This window comes from Vidua chalybeata, chromosome 9 (assembly GCF_026979565.1).
Source record: "Vidua chalybeata isolate OUT-0048 chromosome 9, bVidCha1 merged haplotype, whole genome shotgun sequence".
In the NCBI taxonomy this organism is placed as follows: Eukaryota; Metazoa; Chordata; class Aves; order Passeriformes; family Viduidae; genus Vidua; species Vidua chalybeata.
The window spans coordinates 14,320,333-14,339,691 of NC_071538.1; the positions used below are offsets into that span (position 1 = coordinate 14,320,333).

The following is a 19,359-nucleotide window of genomic DNA, read 5'->3' on the forward strand; positions in this document are numbered from 1 at the left end:
GCCTTGTTTAAGTTGTGTGTGTTTAAAACTAACAGCAGGGACTGAAGGGAACAGTGAAGCTCTTGTACAGTGCCAGGAAGTACTGACACAGTGTACTTCCTCAATATTACAATATTTACATTGTGTTAATATTTTAACAGCGGGGTTTGATGGCAGGCAGAACACCTTTTTTCATTGTTTGTAGCTCAGTGAAGCATTTACATTTTTTCAAATGTTTTTTGACATACAAAAGTTGAAAAGATGTTGCCCAGCAGTAAAAAATTCCGTTGCTACAACTGGCTTTTGTAGGGGAAAATTATGATTACTTCCAGGTTGAAGCATTACATGAAAACTAATGTAGTTATCTGTATGAGATCTGTTTCTTCTTCAGTGAGTCCCAGCTTAGCTGGAAAGATGTGGCAAGAACAAGCTCTACCTGGGTGAATCTAACTTGTTTATAGCTGTACCTGTAAGAGTAATTGGCATTCAGGTTAATATATGTGCTGTAGATCAAGTAAAAAGTCACAAGCAACTAATATGAAAACAGGAAAAAAAACATGAAATGGCTAAACTTTAGTTCTGTCTAACTGTATAAATCTTCCTGTAGGATTTGCAACAACTTTGTTGAGTGGCAATTTTGGAAAAAGGCTGAATATTCAGCTCCAAGATGAAGTCATGATACCAAGGGTTTTTTCATTAGCTTTATCACTGTCTTGCTTTGTGGTACTAGACAGATTCTTTGATTTTTCTATGTACTTGTTTCCTCTTCTAGGTGGGATTGTTTAGAAAATAATCAGTATTTGTTTGGTAGCAGTGAGATTCTATGATGAGGGATGTTAGGAGAGGTCAAAATACTGTTTGGTAGCCTGTAATTCAGTTTGTAGTCCTTTAATATATTTTTATGAACTATTTTAAAAGGCCTGAATTTATGATTATCCTGCCTGAAGTTTTATTGCACTATAGCAAATCAAATTCTTGAGTTTTAAAAGGCAGAACTTGCTAGTGCCTTTGAATAAAAGTCAGAGGAAATATTCTGTTTATTAGAACACCCTCAAATATGTATGTCCAGACAAAAATAAAAAATACCATGCCCCTAATGTAATTTAAGCCTGGGGAATTTATTTTTCAGGAATGAAACTGCTTTTTCTTTCCTTTCCTAGGAGGAAAAAATGCATTTTGGCAGTTAAATCTCCATCTGTCACTCATCCACTAGTTCAGCACTGGATCCTAATGAAATCAAGTGTGCAAGGGTCCTACCCTGTTCAAACCTACCTAGCTCAAATGCTCGTGGTTCCATGCTGGCTTGGGCAACAGCTGAAGAAATTCTTGCCCGTAGCAGTTTATTTCCTACGGCTGGAATTTGTTCCTTCTCTTCTTTCCATGCTTCTGCTTCACCAGTGTAGGTTGATAAAAAGTGCTCTCTAATCAGCTGCAGTGCCAGTACGGGATTGGGAGCTCTGCCCTCGGATGAACTCGGAGTCTCCATCCCTGCATCTGCAGTGGATACCCAATCACTGGTGACTTCTGGGTCTGTCCTCATGAGATTCACAAGAGGTCACAGACCATACCCTCCTACCAGCTGGATTTATCCTGTCTGAACAGGAACTGTGACCTCGATGTGAAGCAGCTCTTGTTTTCAGGGCTGAAAATTCAGTTCAGGGCTGAATTTTCTGCTGGTGGTACCTTGCCCTAAGGTTTGTTTCAGTGGAGGGCTTTGATTCTTCACCAGACTCCTTTCTTCATCAGTGAAATTAGAGTTGCTGAGGTTGGTCTTGGTGGAGAGTGTGGAGTTGTATCATACCTCCACATGGGAGAGAAGTCAGTTAAAAATGTGAGCTCTTTGTATTTAGGTGAGAGCTTTCCTTCCCTCAACATTTCCTCTTTCAGAGCAAAGCCAGCCCATGTATCTCCTAGCTGCCACGCTCTGTGGTGTGGGAAGACAGGCAAGCAGAGGCTGTGCATGCTGCTGGAGCTGCTCTGCCAGCACAGGGCAGGGACAGTTGAAGGTGAACACCTGCACAACACGATGAAGTGCACAATATTGCTTTTCTTAAAGCAATCGTTCCACGTGCTGAGCCAGCAGCGAGACAGAAGCAGAGGCTGTAGCTGGCTGGGGGCACGGCTCCACCCCACAGCTGGCGGGCCTCACACCCCTGGGGCCCTGGAGTGGCAGCCAGCACAGTAGCCAGTCCCTTTTTTGGCACTCTCCTGAGTGCTAGGTTGGAATCCTGCCTTGCTGCTGCATTCGGAGCAGATGGAAGAAGAGAGTCCTTATTCCCTTTCCCCCATGAACTTCACGTGTAGCAGAGGGCAGGATGTGGGCCTGTGCCGTGTGAGCCCAGCGTGTTGCACAGACATGTGCTGGTATTTCTTTGCTGTGTGCTGACAGTTTGCTTGCTAACAATCCCAGCAAAGCTGCTACCAGGAGAAATGTGATCAAAAGGAAGTTGCATGGTAGCTTGTGTTCTGTTTTTCCTGAATATTTCTAAAGCTTTGGCCTGGTGAAGTAAGATACGTAATTGAGAGGAGGGCAGAGGGGAGATAGGTATAGAGCAACCCCTTTCCTTGTAAGGTTTTAACATGGAAAATTCAAACTTGCTTTGGAAATTTAAGTCTTGAGGATATGTCTCTACATATCCTGTGAATATGCTTAAGAACATATATAATATGCATTTATAACACATGAATACATGAATGGCATTGTGCCCAAAGTCAGTTGTGCAGGTACAGATGGCAACATTTGCTATATTTGTTAGAATTTTACCATACTCACAGCTGAAACCTGTAGCCATATGGGGACTACTGTTTTCATCCCTCATTGGGGTAGACCACAAAGTCCAAAGCCAGATCAAGGCTGCCTAAAGCAAAGCAGTATGTGGTTCTAATCAATAAGGTCCCCAAAATAATTTTTCTCAAATTTCATCAGCGAAGAGCTTGTCAGGAACATACTAATCAAACCTTAGTTAAAGTTGAGCGTACAAAAAGCCACATTTAAAAATACTAACTTTGTAGCACTTGCCAATTAATAAGTGCCACAGCTGAGGCTCTCTTTGCAACTTTTTGCTTTTATTTTTCCCACATATTATGGTACAGCTTCAGTTATATGACTTTGTACCTTGTTTGGGTTTTTTTTTCCCTGTCTGTGACCATAGCTTCATTTATTGCCTGAGATGTTTACTAAAGGAGACACTGTTCAGTGTTGTACCTAACTTCTGTAGTTCAGGTGAAGGCCACCAGCCTTAATCCCTGTTTAAACCATGTTCTGAAGATAAGTCAAATACTTTGTTTTGGAAAGGTAAAAGTAAATATGTTCCTCTTGGTGCTCATCACTGATTCTGTAACACCCATTAACTCTGTTCAGCACATCTATTAGTGAAGCAGTGGTTTTCCCCTTCTGAAAGAAGGAAACCAGGGTACACAAGAGTTGAGGTTTGAAGCAGCTTTGTCTTTAAGTATGCCATTTTTCAATTATTAATGTTATACAGGGAGCTCGTAATGTTGAAAAAGTTTTCCATTGATGATAGCTGTTGCAGGGTGATAATCAATAGCAACCTGCGGAAATTGAATTTATGTTCTGCATTCAGCACCATCCATAAAGTACCTCTGACAGGAGGGAATTACCAAAAAAAAAAAAAAAAAAAAAAAGTAAAAATTAGTTCTTCAGGCATCATTCATTTGTCTTACATCTTAGCAGTTCTTTTCTCCTCTTGCAGCCCTCTGCCTTGTACATTTAACACACATGTTCTAACAAATGAGGCATTCTTCTGCCTCATTACACAAAGGTGATCCATCCCCAGGGCATAGTCCGTCTTTGCATTTGGTGAAGAAGAAATTGAGATTGGCGAGAGAGGAAAAGTAGGTGTGTTTTTAAGGGTTGTATCATAACATGAACACACAAGGTCTTAACTGAGGTATAAGCAACATGCTTCTAGCTTTCTTAATTTGAGTGCCCAAACTGTTACCATAATATTCTTTAAGTGTGTGAATATATATTTATTTATGTACGTATATATTAATTCACTTCTGGAATTAATCAGTGGGTCTATTGTGACTCTTGCTAACAGAGTAGCTGTTATCAGTATAGATTTATCACCTTTCAGGTCAGCCACCAGAAAGAGATGGGATGCTCTAAACTTCAAAGAATATCCATGTCATCATTTATAACCTTGGCCCAGAGCATACTCTGTTTCTCTGTGGAATAGTGCACAAGTACTTCAATTGCATTGCAGAAAAGAGAGAATGGAGCATGCCCAAGGTAGAAGTACTTCTACCTTTTAGAAGTAAAAAAACCCAAACCAAACGGGTCTCTTCCAAGCATGTGCAAACAGTGTTTTTTCAGACTTAGCCTGGTGTAGTATGGGCACTTTTTCTGTTTACAAATGTAATGCCCAGACGAAAAGACAACCTTGTGCTGTGCCAAATTCCAAGCATGGAAGTGCAAGAGCTTTTCAGCACAGCAGATGAAATATTTTTAATGTGATCAAAACAAAGGGGTTTTTCCGTAATTTTGTTCTTGGAAATAGCTGAGACATTTTTGATGATGCTATCCAAAAAATAATCAGCTTGAGGGAAACACCTGGAATGGGTAATTTCAGCCAAAACAGTTACACTTTGGCAAAGTTTACAAACAGATGAAAACAGAAATTTAAAATAGGAAATTCTGGGCAATTTTTCTACAGGCACCCTAGTTGCACCTCTGAATGTTGGTCATTTCAGGTTTGGTGGAGGCAGATGCCGCTGTGTGTTTGCTCAGATGTTCTGGGTTCTCTGTTCTCCACCTGAGTGTCACATGCACTTTGTGACATAAGATCATCAGACTTCATTTCTAAAGACAGTGTAGGCATATGTAAAACAAAATTGACAACACACATATTCCTCCTATATAGTAGGACATTTCACATACTTTTATGGTGGCCTTCCCCCTTTCTCCCCGCCCCTCTTCCTCCTAAAACCACATAAAATTTTATTGTGTTTAGTAATGTGTTTTGCAAATCACCATTTTGTCCAGAATCTAGTCCTTCTGGAGTTTTAGATGTAGAAAAAGCCACAGTTTCCCAGGTATAGTCATCTGGGAAGTGGGCAGCTCTTCCTGTGGCCAGAAGGATCAACTGTGGTACTGGAGAGGCAATAATGATAAACAGCAGCACTGTGCTCACATCAAAAGGTCTGAGTTAGCAATTCACAGTACCTTATCCTGGGAATGCTGAGTGTTAACATCTTGCCTGCCACCAGGGAAATCCACTTTCCCTGGGGAGCCCTCCTCTCAGGGTGCACCCTGTGAAAGTCTGAGCTGCAGCTAAGAAAACAAATCAGATCTCTGCAGTTCTTCCAGCGCTGGAGAGCTGCCTGTAAAAATTTGCCAGTAGAGAAACTCTTTTCTGAACTGAGCAAATTTGCAGTAAACTTTATAGCCAAAGTCAGTATGATTTGTTTACAAAGTTAAACACTGGGGTTTGGGTTGGTATTTTTTTTTTAACTGCTGAAATAAATAAGAGCAAATTGTGTGAGGTCATAGTGCTCTGCCTTTCCAAACTGCTTCAGCTGCAATCCCAGAGCACACTTCTCTGCTCAGCTCCCCTCTGCTGTGTCCAGAGAGCCTCTGCTGGGCCAGCACCAAGAGGGGAAAGGAGGGTTTGCTGTCTCAGTGCTGTGTTGGGAGATCTCTGGCCACAGCAGAACCACCCTTCTCCTCCCTTGATAAAGGGCAGGGCAGTGTGAGATCTTTGGAAACTGGAGGTGCAAGTGACTGTCTCTGGAGCTCCTGCTTGGATGGCTGTGTGCTATGCTGTACACAAAGGCCCCTCCAGGTTTATATTAAGGTGCTGCCCAGACTAAACCAGTGCATTTTTTTCTTTTTCCCCCTCTAAATGCCTTTTTATCATTCAGGCTGTCACCTGTGTTTCCTGGCAAGGGCTGCTGGCTGGGGGAGGTCTGGCAGAGCTGAACACCCAGCTTTGGTGGTCTTTGTGTGGCTGCCTGAAAGATGGTTTAAAACAGAACCTGCTCTGTGAATACCTGCAAGTGAACATGTGTCAGCCGTGTGGCTGGAAGGTTTCTCTTTGCTGTAAAGAGAGATTTTATAATGAATACTTTCCTTGTGATTAAAATGGATAAATAAACAAATAGCTCCTACAGGAAGTATACTGTGTGAAGTCAGGGCAAATAGATTGTAGCTTTTCAAACAAGGAAGAGAAAAAGGGGGAAAAACACCCCACAGTCAACCCAACCCAGGCTCCTCCTTAGTGCATTTAATCTATTACAATGTGAAATGGCAATTCATCTTCCCCATTTCCTTTCCTTGTCAAACATATCCAGCTGTTGGAGCTTTCCCTGCTCCTTACTAGAAATGCCAGGATTTAAAAATTGTTGATGTCCTCATCCTCCAGGGTATCATTACTACTATCATCTTTCCATGGTACCAATCAAGCTTACTCCTGAAACCTCAGGGGGAAAAGCCCGAATGATCCAAACTAGATTTAAACACATTGTGATTTTCAGCAACTGCCTTCTGTAAGAAATACAATTCCTTTTCCTGTTGGCAGACTACCTGGGAGTAGGCATATCTTTGGATATGCTGAATTGGAGCTAATGAACTTCATCAATAACTGCAAACCTTTTTGTGGGACCGTAATACTCCATAGTGGCCACGTGCCTGACATACCAAAGCGTGCTTGGTCACAGCACAGTATTCTGTGCATCCAAGCTGCTCCTAACGCAAATTTTCTAAGGTAAATGTTAAAATGTGTTAATTTTGTTCTCTTACTGTGGCTTACAGCATCATATTATGACCCTTTGGATTCTGTAAGAAAAGTGAATTTAGGAAGGGCATGAAATATGTCATTCAATTATAGAATCATAGAAATATTTAGATTGGGGTGGAATGTCTAGCAGGATCTAGTCCAGCCTCCTGCTCAAGTCTAGTTGTTGCTCAGGGTTTTTTTTGCAGTTGAGTTTTGAAATTCTCTAAAGATGGAAACTGGGCCTTGTCCCAGGACTGTACCACTCACTGAAAACTTATTTTCTTTATGTCCCAACTGGAATTTCCCTTGTTGCAGCTTGCATCTGTTGTCTCTTGCTCTCTCACTGTGCACCTCTTGGTAAACTCTGTCTGTCTTCTGTATCACTTGTGGTAGTGGAAAACCATAATCAGATTCCCCCACAGCCCTCTCTTCTCCAGGCTGGACAAACGTAGCTCCCCCAGCTTCTTCTCCTGTGTCATGTGCTTTTGGTCCTCTTGGTGGCCTCAGCTGGGCTCGTTCTGATCTGATAATAAACATTAAAAATGGCTAACTATTTTTCCACTCTTTGATGCAGTTTTAGTTTCCTTGTGTAACCTTCAGTCAAGCTGACTTTTGTCTTCACATGAGATGTGATTTCAGAGCCCTCTTTATGTATGCTTTTTTCCCCATTTATATTTTTCTTCTTAAATCATTGCAACTTGAGCAGTATCACCTTAACCATTTATCAATGCAGTACATTTTCTGTACCCAGCACTACTTGCATGTAAGATAATACTTTGGATAAAGTTACTATCTTGCTTTGCGGGGCATCTCCCTGTGAGGATACAATCCTTATGCTGTGATACCATGTATATGTCTCTTGCAGTGAAAAACATAATTCCCTTGTATTCTTCGTTCAGATGATCTGAATGTAATATTTTCAAGATAATGTTTTCTTTTCTGTCCCTCTCTGTTTTGCTTCTAAATCTCTCTTCTTCCACAACACCTCAGTCACTGATACATCCTTTTGAAATGCTGAGTCCCCTTTTACTGACAGGTTGAATTTTGGGTAAAGAGATAAAACAATTATTGTCTTCCTAGTATTTCACTTTTTCTTATAGTTTTTTTTTCTTCTAGATGTTAGTTCAATGTTAAATTTCACTGTGCCTTAGTAAGGCAAATGAAACATGAACAATCATAAATATGTCTGTAACACTGTTGCTGACTTTATTATTGCATTGAATTATTGTTGTGGGAGACTTCTAACTTCCTGCCTATAGACAGGACAGTAAATGCTACTAGTGATGATAGGACACACATACCTTAATAGAGTAGCTAAGAAGTGTCTTCCTTAAGTTAGTGAACCATCATTCAATCAGTAATGGTACTCTAAGATCCATTTTGAATGTGATAAGGAGCCTAGAGCATGAGGTAAGGGTTGATCTTAGAACAGTCTTGAATCAAAGAGGAGCAACTGTGAATTTCTTTAAGTGAAAAAACAAAACAAAACAAAAAGGAGTATAACATCTAAAATAATCTATGGGAAATGCTGAATGCTGTTTAGTTAAGCTATTGATTTTGAAGAAGTCCAAGAGCTGAATGGAGAGAAGGAGTGATATTCCCCCTAAATCAAAGATGCAGAGATGAACTGTAGCTCCCACAGCATTTTACACCAAACTTTAATGGATTAGTAGCACCTGGAAAGAACATTACGCGTAAAAGCTGTCTTGTGAAAAAGAGGAGATGGGATTCATTGGCCAAAAAGCTTTCAAAGTTCTTCAGGAAAGGATAAAGTGAAGACAAAAAAAAAAGTTTAGTCTTATCACAGACAGAAGATCATATTGCAAACACCATAGTAAAAAGAACACAAGTTCTGCAGGCAGGGGTGGAGCAAGGATTAGCAATCAGTACAGAGGACAGGAGTTAAGGTAGAGTGATTGCTGGGGAGAAGGGTATAGAAATGGTACTTGTATAGGTGGAAGCAGGATTGAATTACACATCAGAGCTTCCAGTTTATTTCCCAGACTGCTGAAAGAAATTAGTCAAACTGAGGATAGGTCAGTTTGATTGCAGACCACCAAACACAATATCTGCAGGAGAAAGAGCAAAGTCACGTGGGCATCTCCAGTGCCTGTAATGCAGTACTAGTGGAGTGGCATGGAAGAGGTTGCCCATGTGAAGCTACAGCCGTGTCTGCATTGTCTGACACTTACACACTTTATACAAGTCTAAAGTGTTTGAAACTATTTATCTAAGTACATAATTATGCACCTAAAATTTACACAAGTCATCGGTTTATAGATACACGTCAGCCTTATCAAATGCATCATATATGTGTGTTTGTTTAGGCAAATTGTCAGAATGCCTGTTTCTTTTTCAGAAAAGGAGCCTAATTTCAAAGGCACTTAGAAAAAAGTTGGTAACTCAGACACAGATGGCTGCAAAGGCGGAGGTGGGAGAGAAACGGGAAAGATGAGTTCTGGCAAGGAATCACATTTGTTGCAGGTGCGCTTGTTTTAGAAGAATGGGATGCTGTCTGGGAATGAATGAGATCCATTCCTCAGCAGCGTGTACAACCTGCCAAACACCCTGGGTGGCCTCCGACGGCCTCAGAGACTTTTGGTCAGAGAGAAGTTCTAAAAATGTCTAAACTTGCTGGCATTCCTGTGCAAAAGCTGTGTTAGTTGGGAGCTGTGGGGTGTTGCTGGCTGTTTGGCAAGTGGGCAGAGTTAAGGTTACTTAGATGACCTGAGCTGAGTGTGCACACGCTTTCAAAGGATTTGAGTATGTAATTGAGGAGTTTTAATTTCTGTGGTCAATTTTTAAGAAAGCTGCCTTGTTTCCCAAAGGGCTTTTTGGCAGAAGTGGAAGTTAGATCCCTGCTCCTTTAACTGCATCCAGACTTGGTGGAACTTGAGAACAGCTTTTATGTGGTTTGCATCCATACCATCCCTTTCATACTTTGATCTGGTTCCTCTCCGTGTTATGGTGTCTATGACTGTCACTTGCACGTCTTCTGCTTTCCCTCCATCATCCAGATTGTGGAGTTTTGGTGGTGATTCTGCAGTTTTGGGAAGTCATTCATAAACTTGAGTCTGCAAAGCTGTGCAGTTTTACTGGCTTGCTGTGTAATGGCTTTTGAATGAGTCATGCACGGTCTTGTGAGCTTTGGGAGTATGTTGCTGTCAGGCTTTAAGGTTTTAGTTAGAAAATAGTATGGAAAGACAAATGAAGCACAAATGCAGTCATGTGGAATTACCTTTTAGTAGAACATTTCTCAAAGTTTCCTTGTCTTCTCCCTAGGCTTTTAACTTCAAAAATAAGAGACACTGACAGTTAATATGAAATTATGGCAGGGTGTGAGAAATGTATTTACTCTTTTTGTGGTCCAAATTTTGGGAGTAGAACAGGGGATATAGAACATAGCAAGATATAAGAGATGTCTAATGCTGTGATGAGTGCTGCAGGTTATTGAACTAGGCACAACTAATTGCCTGGTAATTAATTGGCTTGCCTGGTTACTTTGGAGTTTTCCTTTCTTATAATTGGTCTTGGTTACACCAAACAAAGGCAAAAGGATTATTGCAAGATGTAAGGGCAGAGTTAGCCTTCTGCAGAGATGTGGCACACCCTAGAGATTTATCACTTGATTTTTTTTCCTTTTGTATGTAGTCCTTCTCTGCTTTCTCTGCATTCTTAGCATGTCTCAGAAATTCCAGCATTTTTAGTAATGAATCAGTGAGAAGAAGGGGAAAAGTCCTGTAATTCCTTTTTCCATTGTGCTTGTTAAAATGATATTGTGGGAAATGGACCAAAACACTGTCTTTTAAGTGGTGTTGAGTCTGAGGCAGGTGGTATTAACTCAGGACTGCATTAACTCTTTTCAAATCTCTTTCCTGTTTCCTTGAGGAAACATGCCTGGTGTATATATGTGGCATGGGCTGTTTGCCTGCCTCTTGCATTGACATTTTAATTCGGTCCATGATATAAATATCATTTCCCTAATCCCCCTTGCCCTGACCCTGTTTTGTCTGTTTTGTCTTTTCTTCAAAGTGAGTTGACTTTTTTTTCTTGAAGGAGGGGGAGGAGATGGGAATGGTGGCTGGCTGCTCTAGTTTGGAGCATTAAATGCTCAGGGAAAAGATCTCAGAGTAACTGTTGTTTCTTTCTTTGTATTCACATGGAAATTTTTAATCTCCATCAAAGGATCAGGAGAAAATAACGTTGAGATTCAACAAGAGAGCTCCCAGCTTACATGGAATTTTTAAATGTTATTTGGCTTTATCCTTTAAACGATGAGAACCATGAACTATGTACCTACAGGGTTCAGAATTAACTTTTCTCTTTCTTCCAACACACCGTCTTTTTTTTTTTTATTCCCTCCCTTTTTCTTATATCTTTATTGTTCTGTATAAACATGCAACTCCTTTCTGGCCAAAACTGTAAGTTGCCTTAGGATTTGTTCATTGTATTTATGTATACATTTCTAACATTAATTATGAGCACCAGTCAGAAATACAGCCTCATGTTCTTTTGATGTGATCTGAAGAATCTCTGTTGAAGGCCATGGAGCTAAGATCAGAGCCCAACCCAGTGTATGCTTGCATAGCTGTACAAGAGCTAACATTTGCCTGTTAAAAAAAAAAAAAAAGTATACAAATAGGTATAAAAGGGCTAATGATCTGCTTGTTTGTAGTGGGGAATCACAAACACTATCTGCACCTGTAGATGTAGCTGATTGTGCTGACAGTGATAGCAAGGGAAGCCCCCTGCAGCTACCCATGGAGGGTAACAGCAGATTTCACAGGTGGGTGCTGACAGCAACAGTAGATTTCATGCTTCATCACAGATTAATAAAACAGGGAGGATATTAGAATGCTAATACTCATTAATACTATTTTATGGTGTTTAACATTAAACATGGAAAATGAAAATGAATGACAGCCGGTAAATGGAACTGACAGTTGTGTTCAGGGTGTCTAAAGCTGGTGGGAATTAGCTGCAGGAAGCAGAAGCTGTGGATGGTCCTATTCCTGCTGTGGATCAAGCCAAACAGCACCTCCAGTTACCTAGACTTGTGCAAAGTCACCTAAATTCAGATTCAAATAGGCTCTTGTATTATTGTAAAAGATTTTATGACATTCCTTTCCTTATCATCATTGGTCAGAACCATTATTTTCCACGTCCTATGACATCGTCTCCAGCAATGCATATATCTAAGAGCAGAAATCACAGCCCATTAAAGCATAATTGTGAAATCCTTTTTTTTTGTCTTTTTTGAAGGGGACAGTATTAGTTTTTCTCCTCCAAAACTCTTCTTGTGTTTCAGTTGGCTACATTGTTCTTCATTTCTTACTGAAATTTCAATAAGCTTCATCCCAGAGGCAGTTGCATTTCAGCAACAAGTAAAAGTTGGCCCTCTGTGGGTCATAATGTAATGTAATATAATATAACATACATAGATACAAACCTAATTCTGCCATGTTGTAGACTGTTTTAAGTTTATTTATGGTTAAAAGTCTCTGAAACACTCTGCATAGCTGTGTTTAAATATTAAGCTTATTGACCAAAGGTGTTTTCACCCAACATTCTTTCACAAGTAAAACTTTTTAATTTAGCATGAACCTTATCGGTGCCTTTAATGAGATGTAAAAATCCCAGAAACACTGGGAATACAGAGTGCACAGGGATAAAGGGATTCTAAAGGTGTAATTATGTCTTGCTGGTAATAACAGTACTTGGTAAAATAACAGTTGTCTGACCAAGTAGCCATTTTTGTCCCTTAATGTTTTAGGTTTTAAATAAAATTAACCTTGAATATTCTAAGTTTATATTGTCTGAGCCTGCAATCCACATAGCTGACTGCAAGTAACTGATGTGTGCTCTAAGCTCTTAGGTACATTTAATATTGAATTTTCCAGGAGGTTCTTTTGATATCTAAATATTTAATTTTCACTTGAATTCCCACTTTTTTCTTGCACTTGCACCATGAATTTCAACTGCCCAGTTGTCTTTTGTTTCCCTCACTTATGCACCATCTCTTGCCAACATCCCCTGTAGCTGTGACCTGCTTCATGAATGGCAGATTCCAAGCAAGAGATGATACTTCTTTTTGCATGCTTAAAATGTGATCAGTATCAACCTCTTTCAAAATTGCTGCCAACTCTTGTTCTCAGGATACTGGAGCCACATAAGGTACTTCAGGGATTAGTGTGTCCCCCTCTCTTCATTTACAAGAAGACATCTAACAGCACTCTCCATCTTTGGTGGTTTCATTGAAAACCTCCTACTTTCTGTTGAGTTGAAAACAGACAGATAGAACTTCAAAAATCAAAGTTTAGTAATGAAAAAGGGCCTGTCACTTGGGCTAGATTTTATGAAAACATATTTATTTTGGCAAATGTTTCTCAAAGGCAGGTTCATGTTTATGCTCTCTACCGTCTGGAGTTTGCTCTGAGGTGTCAAGAGCATGCTTACTCCACATTGGCTTGCAATTGGATTTCTGCCAAAATTCTGTGTGCACTCCTCTCCATCCTCTCACCCCTTTACTTTCTTTCTCCTGGTTGCAGCAGATTTTTCCTTCTGTGGATATCAGTGCATATTTCATTTTCACTTCTTGGTGCTAACAAAAACAACAAGCTTTAGAAACCAGGGGGCTCCAAGTTTTAAAACCTGAAGAGAATAAAAAAAATGCTTTCTTCAGCTTATACAGTCTTATTTTTATTTCTTCTGAATATAGGCATGTGAAGTTTGGGATTTGATTGTAAGAATTTTAAATACACTAGACCAGAAACCTTTTTAGTTTGTGTTCTTCTGTCACTAGGTTACAGGCCAGTTGGTTCTTCCAAACTCCTGCTAATTTTTGTCTTTTTTGATTAAGGGTCTTCAGTCCCTCTGCATTTCCTTTGATTTAAATTCCTTTCCTAGTTCCAGCTACTTGTTTCATTTCTCCTGCTGTTGATAGATAATAGTCTTATGCTATCACTTTGTGTATCTTAATTTGCAAGATCTGTTGCAAAAAATTCCCAAATCTTTCTCACAGAGGGCCTTACTGTGTATTTTTACTACTTTCCAAAGGCAAATTCCTTTAATGTTGCATATAAATTGCTTCAACAGCAAGCAGAGGCAAACCTTCCTGGTTTTCCTTTTCCAGTAAGAAGGATGTGTTTCTGAGCCACATCTTATGGATGACCCAGAGATTTGCTCCACCTTTGGCAAAGGAATGCGGCTAGCATTTCAGAGAATTGCAGGAAAGCTTCAGGAGTTTGGCCAAGAAAGATGAAACCATGAAAAACCAGGCAAAACTGCAAAACTTTGTCTTTTCCCCTTTCCACTGCTTTCATTTCCTACCAGTGTTGTGTTGTCCTCTGCATCAGACTATTTAACACTGCCAAATACTTGGGTATTTTATAGGTAATATATCTTATAAATGCCATAGCCAGCCTCTGAGGGAAACAGAGGATTGTCGGTTTTGGATGCAGTATAAAACCCAGGCAGGAAATCATTGCTGAATGGCACAGCTGCAGGCAAACATTGGGAGCTAGTAAACTGCCCATCTGCACAGCCCCACGTGTGTGGGAGCGCGGGGCCGGCGCGGCCGCGGCAGAGCGCGCCTGTAAGTGGTTAGCAGGCAGAAATTCGGTGATTAAGGAATGAAGTGTTTTACTTCGTTAGTTCCTGAAATACAGCTATCTGAAGGTGATTATAATCTTATTTTCAAGCAGGAGGAGAGACTAAAGACTAGAGGTTTTCCTTGTCTGTAATAAAACATAAAAGCAACATTTCAGAGGTGGGCTGCAGGACAGAGGATGTGACACAACCTGCACTGAGGACTGAAGAAAAAGTTTGTCAAGAAAAAGAAACACGCTGTATTTGTTCATAGGGCTGAATTGGCAATCACATCTGAATCTTCCCTTCAAAGTCAGAGACAGGAAAGACTGTTTTGGTCCTTAAGTCTGCTTCACTATCATTGGCCTGAACAGGGGCCTGGGTGGACTTTGAGCTGGTCTTAAAGTTTGAACTGTGTAAGATCCCCCTTTGCTAGAGGTTTTGCCAACCAAAATAATTTTCACTGTACTCATTCTAGTACTTGCCTTTCGTATTTTAATCTGTTAGTTAGCTCCTAGTTTTGCTGTCTTCCATTCTAAACAACTTCTCCTTCTTTGTGGGTTGTTATTTGTTGAGTTCCTCTAGCCAAACTCTCAGTGTTAGTTCTCGAATCCTTCCTCTGAAGTTTAGTGCTTCCTCTTACACATGCCAAGTTTGAGTTCATTTTCCGCATGATTTTCCCAAGTACTACTTTAAATAATCCACAATTCAGTAACTAAGTGGAGATTGTTAAAATAATGAAACAACAACAATAAAGCTATTTTAAGACTGCACTCCAACTGTAAAAAGTGTTGATTTGGGTTTTTCCCCCCCAAATACTTTATTGAAAAATAAAATTTTCTTCCATTAGTCAAAATTAAATTTGCAGGGTTATAATCCCATTGTACAATAGACTTTCTACATTGATATTTGTCTTTTGGGAGAGTTTTTTGTTGATTCATTGCAATGTATAAATCAATGCAAGAGTAGAAATAATCTAGTAATTGGGACCTTTGTTTAAGGCATAGGTGGTTTGGGATAAAACCCCTTGTGATTTCCCCACCTCCTAGTATTGGAGTATCAGAATAGATACAATAACAGTTTAAATCTGTACAAGGGGAAGACGGGTTTATTGCCAGCTGAAGCCCCTGGAAGCTTTCTGTTCACGTATACATTTTGTATTGGAGCATCTAAAGAACGTGAAAGTCTTGGGACCTAAACTGAAATGTCCTAATTTCTCTTGTAAAAGGACCGAGTCTTCAAAATTTTCTGAATGTGTTATATGAGCAGGAATTTTGTTAATGCATGCTTCATAAAAAATTTAATTTAAGATCTGATATTTCATATATATTTGAGCATTTCTATATTTTTATCACAAAGAAAAGGAGCTGCTTTGGTTTTCCCTCTGTGGGCACTTTATTCTCTCTTTTCCAGTCCATTGATGCCATTTTTTAAGCCACATGAAGTGACTTTAGTTTTTGTCATTACAATGTTGGTACTTACTGCATTCCATCTGCACACAAGTATGAATTGTAGGATAATGACATATTAAATTATAGCCAACGCTGTTAAAATATAGGGGACATAGTTCTGAAAATGAAGCTTTTTCCTCGTTTTGAATATTTCTTTATATTTTAATGCATTAAGGAAGCAGGTGATTCGTGGACATTGTCTTAATATCTTGCCATATTGATTCATCCTCATGAAGTGTGCAAAATGTCTGATGATGTTACACAAAGAAAATGAAGACATAAGTTTTAGCATTCACAGACTTCATGTATCTCTTTCTCCAGGACAATCACATCTCTCCGGAGTGAACTGATTCCACATCTGGTTAGGAAACAGTTTTCTTCTCCGGCATCGTTGCAGCAAGGACTAGACAACAAAGAAGAGGACCAAAAGAAAAAAGAGCAAGCATCTCTAGGTCAGTACAATATCAAAGATTTGGGTCTATGGAAGTTTTAAAGCCCATATGCTACAGCTGAGTTATGGAGTAGAGTACAGAACTAGCCTGAAACACTATTTTAGAGATTGAGCTTTTTTTTTCCTCAGCAGAGGAAGCTTTTTTTTCCTAGTGAATATTCTAGTTGATTTCTTTTTCAAACAGTATTGTGTACTATATAAATTTTTTTGTCCTCCCTTATTTTGGTGTAAACCATAAACAAATCAGCTAGGGTCTCTGTATATTTTTTTTTTTCTGGAAAAAAGTTAGACTAATTTTTGAAAATGTAATTTTAGGAGGGAGTTCCTAAAATTGTGTAGGACAACAGACTAACCCTTAACCATGCTGCACTGGGAACTGAATAGGATCTCAGATCCTGGAATTTATTTTTAGCATTTCTGCTGTCTCCTTGTGTGACCTTGGGCAAAAAATTGCATCTGTCCTGATTCCTTAATTCACACCTGCAGAATAAAAATAAGCACTTACTCACTACATGTGATAAAATCTGTTAATGATTGCTGAGTATCTACCGTGGAGATGAAGTGAGGTGAAGATTTCCCTTCACCAACAGTATTTTAATAGTATTCCTCTTCAGAAGGTATGTCATTAAATCCTGTCTAACTTCATGCATGTGTGTGTTCTCCAGACATTTATAGTTTCATAAAGGAAGATAATAGCTTGCTGAAACCTGCTCCAGATAACTCTTGTTGGAATGATCATAGAGGAGATATGAATGAAACTCTCCATGAAGGAAAAGTGCGCTGCTACGTCCATATCATGAAGGAGGGGCTGTGCTACCGAGTGAATACTCTTGGGCTGTACATTGAAGCCAACAGACAGGTGAGGAAAAAACAGAGGTTCCACCTGGGAATACAACAGTAGCTTACAGGGCATTTCACCCTGCAGGAGTGACTCCCTGTGATACAGCTGAGGAATATGTGGGAATTGAACCAATGCCACGTTATCCAGGCACATCACCCTACTGCTTGCTGGGTAGGGACATGAGGCCAGGAAATAGTTCTGTCACTGATTTACTCTAGATTTGATTTAGCTGAGAAAACCCTCACCCTACACACTCTTCTGGTTTTTTGGGAGTGGCAGGACCTACAGCCAAAGAGCCACAAAGTGAGGAAAATAAGAATGGAAGTAGCTGTGATAGCCCATTTAATCAATGTTGTCCATGTCCTAAAAGCAAGATCAGTTCTGACTGGACTTTTCTTAGCAGATGTTTGTTTGTGATAATAACAAAGATTATTAACAATTTGAAGAAAGATGAAAACTACCCTTTCATTTAAATTGCCTAATGATTTCCATTATAAAAGAATTCTTTTATGAACAGGTTTTCCTACTGTGGTACTCCAGGTACACACAGAGGTGAACTCTTGATCTGAGGCAGCATCTGTTGCAGCTTTCACACTACTGAGAATTCAGAAAAGAAAAAAATCACAGATGAGAATTAGGGAAATCCTGTACTACGTAACAAGCTGATGATTAAAAGCTCATCATATCTTTGGGGGGTGGGGATTTGATTTTGGGGTTTTTTTGACTACACTGGCTAGTGATGAACTTCATTGCTATGAGGAATGGACAGTTTCCTCTAGTTTTGAAAGACCAGTAAGGAGTGCAGTAAGGAAAGACTTAAGATTACTGAAGTGGGGCTGGAAAGGTGATAAAGTTGTATTGGGAATTCTGGAAGTGGTCACTGCCTTGCCTTTGCTCTCAGACTGAGTTGATTTCTTTTTGACAACATTAATGGATTAATTAATGCAAATCAGAATTGCAGAATGGCAGCATGAGTTTACACACTGGAGCTCTTTCTCCTTGATATTTGTAGAGGAACACAGAAATAAAGTTATTTGCTTTGTGCTTAGGGAGATGAGGAAGGAGAGGCAGCACTGCTGTCAGAAAGAGAAAACTTCCCCAAAAGTAGCAGGAACAAGTGTGCCCAAAGGGTTAAGGGAGAATACCACTTGCTAAGGGAAGTGTGCGTGTACATTTGGCAGCAGCCACTTCAGTAAAAAGTTATTGAGTTAAACCAGTCAGACTCCATGTGGGATTTTTTGTGTTGGTTTTTTGTTTTTGGTTGGGTTTTTTTTAACCTAAATATTCTACATTTTGGTTAGTTCAGGAAATATGTTTGCTCCTGGGTGGTACAAAGAATTAGTGTTTTGAAGTCACATTGGGGCCTTCAACATTGGAAAGGATTTTCTTTGAATTTTGAACTTTTTCAGGATGGTAAAATTTCTAAGGAAACTATGTGGAGGTAAAACATAAAATGGAGCTTAATGAGGAGTTGTGAGAAAGTAGTTCCTTTTTTCAGTGCCACTGCATTTTGTTTCTCTTGCTAATCCTCATAAAATATGCACATTTAATTTGATGGGGGGGCAGGGTTACCTGTTTTGTTGGTCTCTAAGGAAGATTTTGGTTGTTTAGTTTGCTCCTATCTTGGCCTTCACAGACCAGATCCTGATCCACTTGCTGCAAAGTCGGGACCTATAACTTTGAGGTCCCAAAGGACAGACTCACATTGCAGTAGCAGTCCAGTCCAGTAGCTGTGGGAAGGAATGGCATCCTAACCCATTGCCCTTCTGGTGGGGAAACACTGCTCACATCATTTCACTTCCAGCTGAGTTCCTGGATGCCTGCAGCCTGTGTGTGGGCAGGTGGGTTCAGGAGGGAGTTATCTTCAATAGCAGGAAATAGTTTCTTTGTAAGATGAATTAAATCCAAACACATCTTAAACCTTCCCTTGACCCAGGCACTCCCTCTGACTCCTGCCCCCAGTCTAACCTTTCTTTTTAGAGCAAAATGCTTGAGCTTGCAGCTTTCATGGGTTACCCCTCAGGCTGCACTAGCACTGACTGATTCTAATAAGGCCTTTGCTCTGGCCAGTAAAATCCTTTATTTATCACCACACCACCTTTCCACCAAGGAGGGTGAGAGCCTTTCTTCATTTTTTCCCTTCCTGCAGATCAACACTGGATAGTAGGAACCTTTCCAACCTATGCTGTAGGTATGCTTTAGTGTGTGTTCCTCTCCTGGATCTTTGTGTCGCATGTCAGGTGACACGTTAGGACATCTCTTCACCCAGCCAGCATCATCCAGATGGATTTGCCTAGTTTGTGGTATTCT

The 19,359-nt window shown here is 40.0% G+C and overlaps 1 protein-coding gene across 1 annotated transcript in view; it reads left to right on the forward strand.

Moving 5' to 3' along the window:
- EIF2B3 (eukaryotic translation initiation factor 2B subunit gamma) overlaps nt 1-19,359 on the forward strand; it is a 99,237-nt gene that overhangs the window by 52,910 nt on the left and 26,968 nt on the right. Inside the window, exons 6-7 of the mRNA XM_053950872.1 lie at nt 16,079-16,209; nt 16,874-17,067. Of these exons, the coding sequence (XP_053806847.1) occupies nt 16,079-16,209; nt 16,874-17,067 (325 nt within the window). The remainder of the gene's footprint in view (nt 1-16,078; nt 16,210-16,873; nt 17,068-19,359) is intronic.